This window comes from Rissa tridactyla, chromosome 4 (assembly GCF_028500815.1).
Source record: "Rissa tridactyla isolate bRisTri1 chromosome 4, bRisTri1.patW.cur.20221130, whole genome shotgun sequence".
In the NCBI taxonomy this organism is placed as follows: domain Eukaryota; kingdom Metazoa; phylum Chordata; class Aves; order Charadriiformes; family Laridae; genus Rissa; species Rissa tridactyla.
The window spans coordinates 66,214,869-66,231,916 of record NC_071469.1 but is presented as its reverse complement, the minus strand read 5'-3'; the positions used below and the strand labels follow the sequence as shown (position 1 = coordinate 66,231,916).

At 52.9% G+C, this 17,048-nt stretch overlaps 2 protein-coding genes across 2 annotated transcripts; both read right to left on the bottom strand.

The window, feature by feature from the left end:
• Positions 1-9,663: 9,663 nt before the first annotated feature.
• Positions 9,664-11,566, bottom strand: GPR135 (G protein-coupled receptor 135). The gene has a single exon (XM_054200621.1). The coding sequence runs from the start codon at positions 11,564-11,566 to the stop codon at positions 10,283-10,285; it is 1,284 nt and encodes a 427-aa protein (XP_054056596.1). The 3' UTR covers positions 9,664-10,282.
• A 1,083-nt stretch (positions 11,567-12,649) lies between these two features.
• L3HYPDH (trans-L-3-hydroxyproline dehydratase) lies at positions 12,650-17,007 on the bottom strand. The gene is made up of 5 exons (XM_054200622.1): positions 16,440-17,007; positions 15,976-16,145; positions 15,530-15,652; positions 14,525-14,666; positions 12,650-13,768 (listed from the first exon to the last, which is right to left on the bottom strand). The coding sequence occupies exons 1-5, from the start codon at positions 16,963-16,965 to the stop codon at positions 13,647-13,649; spliced, it is 1,083 nt and encodes a 360-aa protein (XP_054056597.1). The 5' UTR covers positions 16,966-17,007; the 3' UTR covers positions 12,650-13,646.
• Positions 17,008-17,048: the final 41 nt, after the last annotated feature.

The following is a 17,048-nucleotide window of genomic DNA, read 5'->3' as shown; positions in this document are numbered from 1 at the left end:
AAAGCCCTCCGCAGGTTGCTCTTTTCCAGGTGTGTCTGCAGTCATTGCCAGTTGGCCAGTAACCCCCTTTCACTGCTGTCCTGCATGCCGGGTTTTAGGCACAGGGGGGCTTTTCCACCCTCCTGGCTTGCAGCATCCTTGTGGTCGCCCACTTGCGGGCTCTGAAACGCCTCCCAGTTAGCAGCCCCGTTCATTCCTCCCCGCTGTGTTGTTGCTACTGCCTGTTCCCACCTTGGTGACCAGCTTTTCTAGGAGCCTCCATTGAGGCAGCCACAGGTTTTGCATCTCAGGATTGGATGATCTCCCTTTCTCTAGCTGACGAAGCCAAGCCAGTGCTGGCTGGGCTGGACAACTTGCCTCAAGGAAGCCTATCTAGATACACGGCGATGTTTTCTTGGTCGCCTAAACCCCTCTTGGCCTATTCATGCTCACCATTGCCTTTCCCGCAAACCTTTCCATCTGGGCTCTGTGCTATTTTCTTTCTTTTTCCAATGTTCTGCATTCAGTGACCTCTGCAGTATCCAACACTCCCAGATCCCACTGTCTGTCGTGACAGGAGCACCTGCATCATGGTCAGACCCATAGGTTTGCCCTTTTGATCAGGGCTTTCCCCAGTATAACCTATAAGTGGGCACCAAGCCAACACAGATGGGGTGCCTAACACATCCCTCTGCTTGCTGGGGCCTCCTTTGGTGAGATCCCACTCACCATCAGGCTGACAGACACGCAGCTTTCTCCTATTTATATCTCATGGCTGGGATACATATATACATATATATATATATATATATATATATACACATGACCCAGCATCGGTCAGCTTTGGGCTGGGGGGAGCACAGGGCAGTGGTGAAGACGATGGCTGCCATCGCAGTGCCTGGTAGTTGCGTGGGCTGCTGCCGTCACCATCTGAGAGCTGCGTGGCTGTGTAGCAAAAGGACCTAAGCAAAAGGGGAATGGCTTCAGCTGCTCTTCCCTTCGTAAATCCCTGTGTCCCCAGCACAGGAGTGCTCTGGGGTGCATCCATAAACGGATGTGAATGAGACGACCAAACCCTACAACCCAATGAGGACCTGGCTAATGGCAGATTGCAGGTTTCCTGGGCCACGTCAGTGTGTGACAGAGGACGGTTCCCAGGACAGGGAACAGGGTGGCAGTGGGAGATGTGAGCAAGGCCAGGGCATAGCTTTTTATTCCACCAAGATATTTGAGGGGAAAAAAAAAAAGCCCAATATCATGCAAGCTTCCTAGCCTGCAAACCCTTTTTCAGGGCTGAAATAGCAGCATATATGGCTTGAGAACATAAATTTGAGCTACGATGCTTGTCATCCCCAAGGAAAGGAGACTGGGATGGGTGCTGTGCTGGACCGGCACGGCTGTGCTGTGTGAGGCCATGTCATCAGGAGCTCGTGTCCACCAGTGGGCTGGCCAGCTGGGTTTTCACCTGAAAAAGGGCTTCTGTACACCAAATCCTGTCTGCTACATCCAGTTAAAGCCATGAGGAGGATGTGCTAAATGGGCCAAACCTGCCCAGACCTGATGGTGCCAGGGGAACTGCTGGGCATGGTGCTCCCAGAGGAACTGCGCCACGGGGCCACCCACTTTGGTGGCACCAAACCTGGTGACCCAGCCCTGGCTGTGCTCCGCTCCAGCCCGACGTCTTTCCCTGTTGAGGAAGGCTGAGGCAATTGGGAATCCTGCTGGAGCGGAGCATCAGGTGTCATCTCCTGCACTCGACCTGTTATCCTTGGCATCAGACCCTAGCATGGAAAAAATGAGTCAAGAAGTCGGGGCCATGACCTGATGCAGACACAGCATTGCATGCAAAACTCAGCTCAGCAAGTGGGGCAGACACAACTCAATGGGGAGAAACTGGGCTCCCAGCCCTGCCAGCAGCACTGCTGCTTTGGTGCCACTGGCAAGGGGCCGCAGCGTGCTGGGTCAACAGGAGCTTGCTGGACTTCATGTCCAAAAGTATCTATTTACTCCCAAGGGAGGGTACAGTGGGACCAATGGACCTGTCAGGCTTTTACATCCCTCCTGGAGACTCTCAGGAAAGCAGGGATGTTACCAGTCCTGCTCCCAGCTGTGTTGCAGCTGGACCTGGCTCTGTCCCCAATGTCAGTGCCTATGTCACAGCTCAAGCAGATGTTCTGGGGTAAAATTGCACTTTGGCCAATGTCATGATCTCACACAGCCAGATCACCAGGTCCATGGCCCTTGTACAGGGCTGACGCTGCTGGAGCGCCCCAGGAACAGGTTCATCCCTAAACGCAGAGACTAGTGTAGCAACAGAACCCCATAAAAGCACCTGGGTGTTTCTGTGCCAGCCTGTGCCGTGGGGTGAACATGGCCACCCAGCTGTGCTTCTGGGGGGATGGGAGAGACCAAGCTGACACAAAGGCAGGAGGGGTACAGGAGGGAGGCTGTGAGCCAGCACCATCCCTGCCTCCATCCCCATCCCAGTCCCTATCCCCTCCCCTGCAGCAAATCCTACAGACATCTCTCCTGTGAGCTCCCCCCGGCATTGCCCAGGGTCCTGCAATATGGTGAAATGGAGAGTTCTCCGCCTTAATCAGAGGTGCTCTGACCTGAAATCTCTGAGCATTTTCTATTATTTTTAGCCTTAAACCAGGCTTGATGAGTTGTGTGCAGGTGAGCCAGGGAGAAAGCCAGGAGCTTGTGCGGTCAGGCCCCAGCAGAGCCTCAGGAAAGGCAGCACCACCATCTGCTGGCACTTTCCCAACTTCACGGTTTTAGAGCTTGTTGAGTATAAAATCAATCCCGCCTCTTGCTTTCCTCTGCCACATCTCTGCTGTGGTCTGAAAAGTTCAGTGTTCTCTGGCTGTGGAACAGTCAAAATGCTAAATTTCATATATAAGTTTCCCCCCATGTAGTTGAGAAGGGATAATTTTAATTCTGCCCTGTGTAATTTGAGTCAAATAACCAAAGGTCACAACGTGTGGTTTTGCTGTGACTTTTGGAACTGCCTGGGCTTCAGGGTGGTGCACTCTGTGCATGTGTGTGTGCATACAGGCAACACAAATGCATGTGTGTGTAAGATAAACTGATGCAAAATGCTTTCATGGGACATCTGAAGGCCGCAAACTTACCTCCATTGCTTTTGAAACCGTACTGTGCCCCACTCCACTACAATCCCCCCAGGACTTGTCCAGATGCTGGGATCTGTGTTGGGAGCCTGTTTTGTGCAGGCTCCTCTTGCTAAAACCCAGCTTTCCTTACACTCTGTTGTCATGTTGCATGAACTTGGCATTAAGGTGGAAGTTTCCCAATCCCCAGGGCAGCTCCGTGAAGATAGGTCATTGAATTCTCATTTGTCCATTACATTCTTTATGGGTCCATATTGCAACATTTGCTCACAAGCCCGTGCTCTCAGTTCAGACGTGGCTCTGCAGGAGGGGTAGGACACGTGCCCTGAGTATTTGGGCACAACAAGTAGAACTGCCCTAAACCAGGTTTGTCCATGACAAGAAGTCTGGAAGACATGGGACAGCCAAACATAGCTTTGCTCCTGCTGCCTAACCCATCCCTCTGGCTTTCCAGGATGCCGCCATAAGCAAAGCTGGGCTGGGACGGTGCTCACGGCTTTACCTGGGCTTCGGGTGCCATGGGGTACCAGGAGCTTTTCCGCCTGCTTGAATTTGGGTTTGTGTACATTCACGCAGCTTTACGTTGCCAAGCTCTGTGCAGAGTATACCCTTGGGTCAAGGAAAGGTGAGGAAGCCCCAGCCTTGTGCTTTGCCCAGCTCCCAATCTCTGCCTGAGGCCCTTTTTACAGTGAAATCAAGAGTGTGAAGCACTCAGGCAAGACCTAGTTTCTACGGCAAATCTTTCCAATTAAATAGCAGGGGGCGATCACTATTTGAGTTACATTTTCTGGAAAGAATCCACAATTCAGATGCTGTATTCAAAACTGGCCATGACTTCAGGGACAGTATATTACCAAATGTTCTGTAAAATGCACCAGACTGAGCACAGCAGCCACAGGCGCAGGTCAGGGAGGAGCACAAGTGCTGCGGCACATTACATTTCACTGGAGAAATAAGTGACCTGGTTACTCAGAGCATTTTTTCCCTGATGCTGAGAGTAGTTCAGAGTATGTTTCTAGGTCAGGTAAGCAAATTACATTTATGTGGCTGTGAGGGAATTGTTGGGTGACCGACTTAAGAGAAATTTATCTTGTTGCTTTTGTCCACATCTATGACCCTGAGGGTTTTTAATCTGTAGGACTCATCCAGGGGGTTTTGTTCCTTACCAGCCACAGCACCAGCATCTCCCCAGCCGCCCTCCGCCGGAGTGGGGTGGGGTGGGGTGGGCTAGCCCAGTGCTAGCTGTCAGCCTCACCTACGAGTCAACGCAGCTCCCACACGCTGTCCCAACCCGGGGACAATTTCCACCTGCTCTGAGTCTGCACATTTCAGTGAAGCGCTCTGGTCAAGCCCTGAGCACAAGTTTAAGCCTGTGCATCAGTACTACTGGCAGAAGCAGGTGGGGGGATTCCTGCTGCCTTCAGCCAGACTTGCTCTGGCCCCTGGGAGGAACATTCCTCCACATGTGGAAGGGCAGCGCTGAATGTTCCCATTCCCCATCTCCACCCTGGAAGCCGAGGAGTGTCATCTTCCAAAATGACCTCCCCAAAGTCAGCCCTGCTGCAACTTTCTGCTTCTCCTTATGGTTGGTAAGGAGAAGAGGGTGTCTGCACGGCTGAAGGGAAAGCAGACAATCTGTGAAGCACTGAGGTTTGCAAACGCCTTTAACTTTTCAGTGCGTACAACAATAAAAAACCCTCTGAGAAAAGGTGCAATCCTCTTTTCAGAGCAAAGCTTTTAAAAAAAAACTTTTTTCAGTTCATGAATCTCTTTAGATGCTCCCTTGTCTATTAGTTTCTGAGCTGACTATTTATGGAAGAGATAAGGTTGAAAATAGTTTATAAATGCAAGGATAACAGATGCATAAAATTAAGGATCCAATATTTGAAAATTGCTCCCCAATCAATTTTGTGGGCTTGCGCCAGTGCTTGCCTTTTTGAAAGCAGCTGAACCTGGAAAAGCTCAGTGCAAGCAAGATAAGAAATAGCACAAATAACAAATGGCTCCTCTCAGAGTGAATTTACTTCCTCTGCTGAATCATAGCTGGATCCAGCTCATCTTTCACCGTCACCCCAGAAGCCTGTGGCCTTGGTGTGCTGCTTCACCCAGTACAAACAGCTCGAGCAAGGCTTCAGGGCTCGATTGTTGCCTGAGCAGCAAGTACCAGCACGACCGCTCCAGCTGGGGTGGCATGATAAGTGCAGAGATCTCTGCAGAAAACACATGGATTGTTCTTCCATTGTGGCTACTACAGCTTGCACTAGAAGAGCTGGAGTTTAAGGCTCAGCCAAAAACCCACCCCTGAGCAAGAACTCGTGTGTGAAGCTGATCACGGAATGGTCATGCCCACAGCGATGGGAACAGGACACGGGGCAGGGCTGTGCAGACAGGCTAGCCCGGCCAGGGGCCGCTTGGCACAGTGCTGCCACCTCCCTGGCACAGAAATGCTGGAGGGTGTCACCACCTGCCTTTCTTCAGGCCCAGCTGCCTAATGACCAGGGGGTCTTTGCGAGTGAATCCGGTGCTGAATCTTACTCCCAGCACACATCATGCTGTGCTGGTGTTCCCCTTGCCTTCAAGCCCCCCTTGCTAAATCTCCTCTGGCTTCAGTTACAGTCTCCTGGGATCTTCTTTGCTGAGCAGATCATCCATCACTCTCCAGCCAGACTAATGCAGGCCCTGCTGTTGTGCCCTGGGGTTTGTGCTACTTTCACTTTGATTTCTCCAGTGACTCATCTATTTTATGCCCCTGAGAAGGATTTGCAGTCTGTCTCTCCATGACAGTTTTCCTCCAGCTTCTCACAGTGGTAATTTCCTAGGAAAAAACCACCTAGAAAAGCAGAGCTGTTCCACAAGCACTTCAGCTGGGGTGAATGTAGACGCTTCAAGACTCGGGCAACGTGCTGCCAGCAGCACGGCATTAGCAGCCCATTACTCCTTTCAAATCGGGAACACCAAGCGGGCTGACCATGGTATGGGTAGCATCTCATCCTCCCACATCCAGCCCCTGTGAAGCCACTGGGACTCACCCCACTGGTCCTGGCAAGTTCACAGCTTGCAGCAGGACAGCAGCACAGCACAGCTGCGCATGGGGTCACCAAGCCTGGATCCCATTGCCGGTGACAAGTCCTGCGGGATTTTGGACTGTTTTATTCTTCCAGCGCTTAGTTACTACCTTGTGCCTGTGTGCAAGCAGATCTAGAGGTGCACCCATTTACTAATAATCAGAGTCACCACATAAAAATACAATTGCAGCTAGAGGGAAGAGGCAGCTCTGCTGCTGAACTAAGCACCCTGACAGCACCAGGGCTGATCTCACCAGGCATCCGGGCTTCTGCAGCTCTGGAGAGCATGCAGCACACACATTAGCCAGCATTGCACAAAACGACACTTCTCTGATGTGCTATCCAAATTATTCATTTCGGCCTCTATGACAAACCTTCCAAAGAGCAGCATGTGTTGGGTTTAATGGTGACTTACTGAATCCCTCTTTGAAACTGCAGCTTGCACTGCGTTGGCTGCAGCCCTTGGTCTGAATGTTTTAATCTGGGATGCAGCAGTTCTGAAGGCAGAGTGGTTGATCCCATTAATAGGAGGAGGCTTTTCTTAGGATCATTAGTGGAAAGGCTGTGCTGGGTGCTCAGATCTCTGCTGGCGTGTACTGGATGCGCAAGCCAACACCAGTGCTGAAAGAGAAGGAGGGGTGGTGGATCTCACTCGCGTGAGCTATTCTGGTTCCGGTTCCGATTACTGTCAGCTATTACAGCCCATCAGGCGGTCACTTATAAACTGCTAGTTGCTCATACTTCATAGGTTATGCACAAAGCATTTACTTTGAATCGAGATTTCATCCGGAGATTAGGAAGGGAGTGGAAAATATTGACTTGAATGAATCTCATGATTAAATCTACTGCAAAACTACCACTGACTTCAGCTGGAACAGTGCCTTCTAAAATGCTTGTCATTAATCGAGACTTAATGTTTTCCTTCTAACTTATAATGCATTAATTGTATCAGTGGCATGCGCATCATTGCCAGATAGTATGGCACTCTTAAACCAAGGGTAAGTATGCTGGAAAGTCAATGAGGGACTAAAGAGCCCAAGGACTAACTTTTCATTTGGTTTTGACTAATGTTGTCACTGGTATCCAGGGCTGAACTGGTCTTCAAATCATGTGAACTACTATCTCTTTTACGCGGAACATCCCGCATTGAGTAACCCACATGATTTTTGAATTGGGGTGTCCCAGCATCCTTTGCAGAGCCCTTGTGCAAATGAGACTGCTGTTCACCTTGCATCCAGGCTCATCTCAAGGGAGGAAGAAGGAAAGAAATATTGCAGAGCTATGGCTGGAGGGTTGGAGCTTCAAAGCTAGTTTTGTACTGTCTGAAACCTCGGTGCCTTGCTGCCTTCTGAGTTCTCCTTCAGCCCAAAGAAAGGGGATCTCTAAGTGAGGTGACACCAGCATGAGCGTGTAAGAGGCATGAAGCTGATGTCTCCATAGAGGTTTGGCCAGGAGCCACCTCCTGCAATGGTTTCCTACCCGGGAATAAGCTGCTGTGACCATGGGCAGAATTTTCACAGCTAGGATAAAACAGCGAGGTAAACCTGAGGTCTCCTTCTCCTGGATGAACACATGGAGCTATTGTCAGGTACGAGGACAGAGTGACACGCTGGCTTGTGTGCTACCATGGCCAAGACCTTCGTGCCCATTCTGCACTGTTGGTGAGAGGCAGCAACCTTCAGCGCAGCTGGGACACAGCAGCATTTCAAGTACTGCTTTGGCAGGCAGCCTGCAGCCTTCAGCGTGTCTTGTGTGTGTTTGTGCATTTATTTAAGACACTTCACCCTTTGGTTGTATTTTTTAAAACATCCTTTTTAAAATGTGGCTGTAGAAACCCATGTACCTGACTTGCTCAACAGTGCTGTGATATGAGGAGCAGCTGAGGGAGCTGGGGTTGTTTAGCCTGGAGAAATGAAGGCTCGGGGTGGAGCGCCTTATCATTCTCTACAACTACCCGAAAGGAGGTTGTGGCAAGGTAGGTGTCAGTCTCTTCTCCCAAGTAACAAGCGATAGGACAAGAGGAAACAGCCTCAAGTTGCACCAGGGGAGGTTACAGAGCACTGGAATTTACTCTAAGGACTGTTGCTACAACTCCTGGAGACACGTCCCTTCTAGGAAGGCAGAACTCCACCAGTTTTCCTTGCTATCTCCCAGATCGCAATTAAAGTTTTCTATAGATAACGTAAGAGTCAATGACTAGTGGAACTCTGGCAAAAGCTCTTGAAGCTGTTAAAACACCAGAGTGCTCTGCATGGCAAATTAGCTGGCACCGATCTCCTTGTTACCACCTGCCAGCCACCTAGGTAAGAGTTAAATCTAATCTCATCATTCACAACCAGATCTTTCACTCTACATGATCCATACCTTACTGCGGAAGGGCAGGTATGCAAGAAATTCCTGTCCTACCCTTCTAACAAGTCACTAGTGTTCACTTGCTGTCAAATAGCTACTGTGAAAAGCTGTGGTTTTTCTGTACAGCTTCTCCCTGAAACAGCACAAATGCACAGCTCAACTTGCAAAATCCAGGGTCTGCAGGGCAAAGTATCAGTGCCGAGAAGTAAAGGGTCAAGTCTTTTCCTCATGGACTTCAGGAGCATCACAGAAGAAAATTACAGTAACGCTCATAGCACGAAAAACAGCTGCATTAAAATTTCATGAACAATTAGGTCTCTCCTTACTGCCCCCTATTTGGCAATTTTTTACAGAACTTCCCTTCTCAAGACTGGGTTGAAAATGATGCCAGGCTGAGACACTTTCATCTCCTGCATAAAAGACAATTTATTCCTTGTCTTACAAAATAATGATAGTATGTTCACTTGGGTCACAAACAGTTGAAAAAGCCAATAAAACAGTAACATTGTATTTTTAAAGCCTGTACAAGGAAAAACACTGCCCGTCTTTCACATTTAACTCTATCAAAGATAAAGGAAGGCCCAATCTTAGTTCCTGATTCAAAATACTAATTTAAGGCTTTAGGCCTTTGGACCAAAAAAATTATACTGATAAATTCATACAAATTTATGCCATGCAATTGCACTTCCTTGTGTTATTTTCCTTTTTTTCAATAGCTAGCTTTTAAATATTATACTCCAGATGGATTGCTGCCATCAATACAACAAGATCCGTTCTCCGCATATGCACATTTTCACATGCTTAAGAGCACAGGAAGAGCGCGTGGTATTGCTTTACCTCTCCTTTCAGATATCACCTCTCTCGCATGGCTCCTCTAAACATGGTTAAAATCTTAAGAGGTGTGAGAGACTTCAGATGAGCTCAGAGAGAAAACACACACCTTGTGTACAAACCCAGTGGTACCATAGTCTACACATACACCTTTTTCCTCAGCCTGTCTGAAGAACTCTCATTTCTCATATTGATTGTATTTTAAGCTGTGTACCTGCAAAAAAAAAAAAAAAAAAAAGGCTATTGAAATTCTGAAAACTGCTGTTTAATCTTCCTTTCCTTCCCTTCCCTTCCCTTCCCTCCTGGTATCATATATCCTCCCTTTCACAACAATTAGTGCTTTGTTATGCTTAGGAGTTTGAAAAAAAAAAAACATATTAATAGATCATTCTTTTAGCTTGTCCTACCATGTATGACTTTCTGACTATCAGCACTTCCACATATAATGGGATAAAGCAACATTTTCCTGCCATGATGCAGTTTTCACAGTGTGCTGTTTTCAGAGTGTCTTCCAGCTGCCAATGCTCAGCTCTCAGTTGCATGTTTGGCACTTAACAAACAGCTCACACAGTCAGTTTGTGCTGTATTTGTGTGTCTGTCTCTTAGCTTCACTGTGGCACGTTCTGCAGGACTGGAGCAAACGCTGTTTCTTCCTGCAGTCAAACTCTCATGCTGGGTGCACAGTGCATCAGGCCTGCTGAAAGTGAAGGGGCCTTCCTTTCCCTGTGGAGTTGCCGCTTGCAGACTGGGTCGCCAAACCAGAGCTCACACAATGGAGAAGAAACCACACTGTGGCTCATGCAGTCCCATTGCTCCAGTTTCCTGGTAGTCTGGCTGCAAAGGGCTCCAAGCTCCGGGGCTCCCCACATTTCCTCAGGGAGACAGCCCTGGCGTCCAACACCTCCAACCTGGACCCCCATCCCTTCAGAGACTGGTGTCAACAGTGTCCGCCTTGGTTTGCAAGGCAGCCTCAGAGATGGTGTCCGGTTGCCCATCCCGACAGAAGAGCACAGCGGGGTTCTTGCAGGCCCACATGGCCACCTCTCCCCCGCTCACTGGGCTGGAGGAGGATGGGGCGCTGCCCAGGGGGCCGCTGTGCCTGTTGATGTAGCGCTCCCGGACACGGTCAGCCCGGTGCTCCGGCTGGCGTCCCGGGACTGAGAGGTAGGCAGCCACGTTGTTCCTAGTCCTGTAGCCACCCTCGCGGCTGCGCCGCAGCAGCACAGAGATGTTGGGGTTGCGGGCGGCGTAGATAAGAGGGTTGATGGCGCCGTTGGCCCAGGCCATCCCGCTGGCTACGGCGTCCATGGTGGGTGAGAAGGGCAGGCGGCCGGCAGCAGCGGCCAGCCCCAGGATGCAGTAAGGCCCCCAGCAGCAGATGATGGAGACAATCATGATGAGGACAGTGGTGGCCGTGCGCATCTCCCCGTAGGCCCGCAGCAAGTGCCCGTAGGTGGTGAGGGGCCGCACGCGGCTCTCGGCCAGCCGCACGGCCCGGCAGATGTTGTAGTGGCAGAAGCACATGAGGGCGAAGGGCAGGAGGTAGCAGAGCACGATGAGGGCTGCGCCATAGGGTGGCCCCAGCCGGGAGGAGCCCCAGGGCAGCACGTAGACACAGCGGTAGGCCCCGGGTCGGGCCTCCTGCCGCCCCTCGCCTGCCAGCCCGTACCAGGGCCCAGCCAGGGCCAGGGCTGCCAGCCAGACAGCAGCCAGGAGCTGGGCGGCGCGGCGGCGGCCCATCTTGTGTCGGGGCTGGCGGACGATGGCGCAGTAGCGGTCGAAGGAGAGAAGGGCCATGGTGAGGGTGGCGGCAATGCCCAGCCCGGCGTGGAGGGCGGCGCTGGCCAGGCAGAGGCGCTGCCCGAAGAGCCAGGCGCCGGGCGGGCGGCTGAGCAAGCTGAGGAAGGCCAGGGGCAGGCAGAGCAGGGCACCCAGCAGCTCCGACAGCGACAGCGACAGCACAAAGGCGTTGGTGACCGTGCGGAGCTGCCGGTGCCGGGCGATCACCAGCACCACCGCCCCGTTGCCCAGCGCCGAGAGGGCGAAGATGAGCAGCAGCGCCAGCGCCTGCGAGGCCAGCGCCGCCGCCGACCACCCCGCCGCCGCCGCCGCTCCACCCGCCGCCGCGGCCGCCTCGCCGCTCTCGTTGCCGCCGCCGCGGGAGAGGTTGCCCGGCACGGCTGCCGCCGGCTCCATGCGCAGCCTCATGCCCCGGCCCGCGCCGCGGCTGCAGACGCGCGCCCGCCCGCCCGCCGCTCCTCGCCCGCGCCGGGCCGCCGGCCTCGCCAGCCGCTGACGTCGCCCGGCCGCCGTTGCCGAGGAACCGGGCCGGCATGGCCCGGCCCGCCCGCCCCGCGGCTCGGGGGCGGAGAAGCGGCGCCCTTACAGCCCAACAGCGGGGCCGGGGGACTCCGGCCGTCACCGGCTGGGCTGCAGACAGAGATTCCCCCTCACGCCAGACGGGCACCATCCCCATCCCTGAGTCGGGGACGGGTCCCCACAGCCCTTCTCCCCTCACGGCCCCTCTGCCCTCATGATTCCTTTCCCCTCATGGCCCCTCTCTCCTCACAGCCCTGCAGCCCATCACAAAGGGGCAGGGGCCAGCTACCCCCAGACACTCTGGTGGAGGCTGGGACCATCCCCCATGCGCTCTGGGCTGGGGTCTCACCAGCTGAGGGGTCAGGCCAGGGACCCCCACACGGGCAGCAAGACCCTGTCCCCCTGCTCTCAGCCATGCCGGAGCTGCGGGCCCCCGCATGAAAAATTTCTTAGGGATGGGGATGGTGAATAGGTAATGAAGGCTGCGACGCAATTAATGGCTGAAGAGCTTCTGAGGTTTCTGTGCTGAGGTTCGTGACTTGCTGGCCCAGCTCTTCCCCAGTAGCCAGGCTGGGGGGCTGATGACAAGGGAGATGCCCAGAAGCTAGAAACCCGCAGAGGAGTTTGCTCCCACAAGCATGGAGGATGCGTGTGTCGCTGCTTGCTCCCCCAGACCAGAGGCTGTACAGGATTTATCTAGGGGTTACAGGAAAGCTGGGAGCAAGAGCCCCAACACCAGCCAAAAAAACTTCTGTTGGAAATGCAGCCATTCTCTGAACAAGGGGGGTTTTGTTTCTTCCCAGTCCAAAGTTATAATTTCCAAGTTGACAGAAGAAATTTCTCCCAGGCTTTCCTATGCCAACCTTTTCCAAGCTCTCCAGTATGACTTGCTCCCTTCTGCTGCATAAGCAGAATGATCATTCTCATTTTTATGTCTCTCTTTAATGAGAAGCGTGTTCAATGAACAAACACCATTTTGTCCAGAGAGAGACACAGTGGAAATTACAGGCCACGAGTGGTCTGAAGCTCTGCTTCTGCCACTGCAAATGCTTGCCTACATCCCAGGGCTTGCTTTGGTTTTTCCACTGGCAATCCTCCCTCGAGGGACTCTGGCAAAGCACACATTGACTGCACTCTGCTGCGCAAGCTGCCCCTGGGCTGAGACAAAATCATCAGTAAATAATTAGCAATCAAAGGTCATAATGCCTCAGACCTTCGAATACAGCTGCTCCTGTTGAAAGTTAACCACGGGGTATTTGCAGCCAATGGTCCAAGATAAGCAAGAGAGGAAGGTTTAGGGAAGCAGCATGGAGTGGACGTGCAGCGAGAGATAGTAGGAAGTTCTGAGCAAGTATCTGCTTCCAGCCCTGGGACACAAAGGGCTTTGGTAGGGGTAAAGCGAGTGCAGCGAGGAAGGGGGCATCTGGACAGGCCTGAGCAGGGCAGACCGGAAAAGCTGGGGTATGAGACAGAGCAGCACAACCGGCTGAGTGGGAGGCATTGAGGAAGAGCAGGCAATCCAAACCAGCAGCCACGGAACACTTGGCAGAGTCCTGGGAATGTGCTCCAGGAGTGTAAACAAGAGGTAAAAAGCAGTGTCTTCATCTGGCTTTTAATAGGAAGCTGGCTTTGAAATTAGTAATTTGCAGACGCAGAGAAGGCACATAATTTTTAAGACATTTCTCTAAGATCAGCTCCATTTTCTGCAAATAATTATTGGAAAAAAAAGAAGAAAAAGATTACGGCTTCTCAGAACAGCCCATATATGCTAATCACATTGCACCCAATATGCTAATCACAACAAGGGAACACTGCCTGTTATCTTGAAACATGGCAGATGCTGACACACCACCAAAGGCTCTTCCTGTTGCTCTGGTATATTGCAATGACCTGTGTGGAGAAGAACAGAAATGCTTGGGCAGAAGGGCAGCACCATCAGTGACACTTTGCCAGTGCCTCATGGCTCAGGTCACTTGAAGAAGAAGCCGTATTTCAGTGGGTCCTCCTCTTCGACAGTGAAGGTGGCTGTACCAGTGTAAAAGGCTTCTCCCGAGACTTCCACGATGACGGCATTGTAGTCCCCAAACCTGGCTTCCTGCAGAGGGATTAGGATCAGGACAGAGGCAACAGGAGGTTCCCCGCCCACCCAACCCCATGAAATGCCAGTGCTACCTGGCGCTTAGGCAGAGACACCCCTCACCAAGTGCTCTGCCTTGCCCAGGTACATCCTGATGTGCAGCAGCCCTTTTACCACCTCAGCTTGCCTGCACGAGCTCCACACCTGCACAAATGCTGCTGCCCCTGCTCTGAGCTCGCGAGCCCCTGCACTGCCACAATATGGGTTTGCCTCAAAGGAGGCTGACAAGCTGGTGGCTGCCTGCACCCAAAGAGCGAGAGCTCCCTGGGGCTTGTCCAAATCTTCACAGCCACATGCTTCCAGATACCGTAGGCACAGGGCTGAGCCTGGAAATCCAGATGCACAGACCCAGCACCTCCGAACAACACGCTCAGTCTTTGAGCAGGGAAGAGGGGACTAAACCAGGAATCCACCCTTTAGCTGCCACTGAGAACAAACCTGACTGACTTATCTACCCCAGTGCTTTCCTAATGGCTGAGGGAGGATTTGCAGGGAAGCTGTGCAGCAGAAGAAGGTCTTACTGTTACTTGCTTCTCTAACAGAAAATCCAGAAGCCTGAGGCTTGTTGGAATGCGAGACCCCCAGGCACCTCCCTCCTTCCATACACACTTCCCCAGGCACAGAAAGGCTTTTCTGCTTCTCCACTGAGCCAAGCCAACAGCGCTTTTCCAGCAGTCCTCAGGACAGAGGGAAAGTCCAACACAAGCGACTTGCCTTCACCGCCTTCCCAGTGAACAAGGACCCTGTGGTGCTGCTCCGAAAGGTTCTGGTCTGATTCAGCTGGATGAGTCCCTTATGGTACTGTAAGGCAATGCGAGCCATCACACCCGAACCTGTCGGACTTCGGTCAACCTATATTCAAGAAGAGAAGATGAACCAGCTCTAGTATTTTGGGTTTTAAAAGAAAAAAATATTGCTTCCCTCAGTTCTTCTTTCCACCTTTATACTGCGCTTGGGGGAAACCCCTCCAGCCCAGGGCTTTGTACAGAATTCGGATACATCACAAATGGGAAGACAAAATAAGCAGGTTTGGGGTACTTTTGGATTATGATCAGCTTTGTCAAACTTGTAGGGATGAACAATCTAATAAATATTGAGGCTATTTAGGGAGCACTTGAAAGCTTCCCAGCATCATAGCAAAAGGACTGAGAGAGGCAGACACCATTCTCAGGCGTGAAGGTAGGATCAGTTCTCCTTACACTTAACCAAGAGAGGTGCTGGCCAGCCTGGTTTTTAAAATCTCCAAAACCACAGCATTGGCCAGCTTCTGAGGTGATCTGTCCCAATGCTCCACACTCCTCACTGCTGGAAAGTCTAACCAAAACTTCCCCTGCTATTTATGGGATACCTTATCCACTGCAGACAAGGACAGAATTTTACACCCCCTCTTTTCTCTCTTGTTCTTTTCATCCCCAGACATGCACTATGTTGGGATCCTGCCTCAGCCCCTGGACTCCTGGGAAATTCCTACCTATGGGATATAGGTATGAACCTTTTTAAAATGCCACCATCTAAGACGCGCAAAAGTATTTCCATCACAGGAACTAAACCAGCATGTGTTCAGTGACACTCAGCACTTCAGAGACATCACTGTAGCTGAAGAAATGATCGTTGCCCAAAACAAAATGAAACAGAACCATCTCCTGTCTCTACAGTGGATGTAGGAAGGGAAAAAGGTGGTGCCTTGTGTGTCTGAGAAGATCCCGTTTCTGTACCTGTTCATCTGCAAACACGCAGATGTTGGTGGTGGGCTCCTCACTAAAGGCATCTTTCCCATCTGTCAGTATGGTGCCATAGAGGAAAGCCAGGTCTTCACTTTCAGGGTGATGAAGCTTGAACTGCAAACAGCACAGACAGGTTCACCAACATGCGCAGCAGCAGTATGTGCAGTACAGCTTCCTCGAGAGACCAGAGGAAGGGGACGAGGCAACACTGCTGCGTTTCCACCTCTGCTTCTCCAGTAACAGAGACGGGTGCAGCAGCAGGAATGCGAGCTCCTTCTCACAATCTTGTGAGGCTGAAGGAGGACCCTGAAATTCAACATGGGGCTGGAAAATGGGACTCCCCTCCCATCCCAAGCATCTCAGGGAAATAAAGGGCCTTGGTCTGGTGCAGTCACTCTGAAGGGAACATGCTGGGGTACTGCAGTGCTCCGCCATACCTGTTTCTTCACCGCTTCCGTCACCGCACTTGCCGCACTGACGAGGTCTCTGGTCTTTGAAGAGCAGACATCAAGGCCCAGCTGCTTGGCGCTGAGAAAGGCGTAGAAAGTGCCACCATAGCCGATGTCGACCATCACCTTCCCGTGACCAGGAACGTCGATAGCTAAGTCTGGGCAGAGAAAGGCAGTGAGGAGGGGAAATCATGCTGAGCAGTGGGCTCGCAAGCGGAGCTGGGGAACCCAGCTGCATGCAAGGAAGAGACGGGGACAACTCGAGTGCTCCCATGCCAGAGTGGGATGCCACACCTTCTACCATCCCTGACGGCCTCATCCAGCCTCTGGGGGACAGCAGAATTGGGGAGGGATTTGCCAGATGCCCCTCAGCCAGGCCGTGAGCCCCCGCCCTGGCACAGCCACCACCAACCCCTCCCCCAAAATTGCTATGGCGCAGGCTTGGTCCCCACCAATGGCAGCAGCGAAGGCGGGCACGCTGTGGAAGCGGACGGGGTTGCCGCTGCGGCAGCCATCCCAGGGGACAAAGGCAGTGACGGGCCCACACGGGCAGTGCAGGCGGACGGCGGTCTCAGGGGAGGTGGGCACTGCCACCAGCCCGTAGTCGAGGGCGAAGCGGCCGAGCGCCAGGACAGCGTGGCCACACATGGTGCTGTAGCCGGCGCAGTGCAGGAAGACAGCCGCCAGGTGGGCACTGGTGGTGGCCACCCCGCCGGCCACCACCACCACCCCGTACATGCCGGCGTGGCCCCGCGGCTCATGCATCAGTGCTCGCCGCACGTGGTCCTGCGTGGCTGCCATCTCTCGCCGCAGAGACAGCAGCGACAGCCCCCCTGCCACCGCCTCCTCCGCTGCCTCCAGTCGCGGGATGATGCGGAGCGGCTCGCCACCCGTATGCATCTCCACCGTCTGCAGCACCAAGCCCGAGGGCGAGTGCGGCGGCAGCCGCCGCCCTCCGCCGCCTGCCGCCATCGCCATCGCCCCGGCGGGCCGCACCACCCGCCCGAGGCCCGGCCCCAGGAGCGGGCCCGCCCCCGGCGCAGTGACCCCGCCCCTGCGTA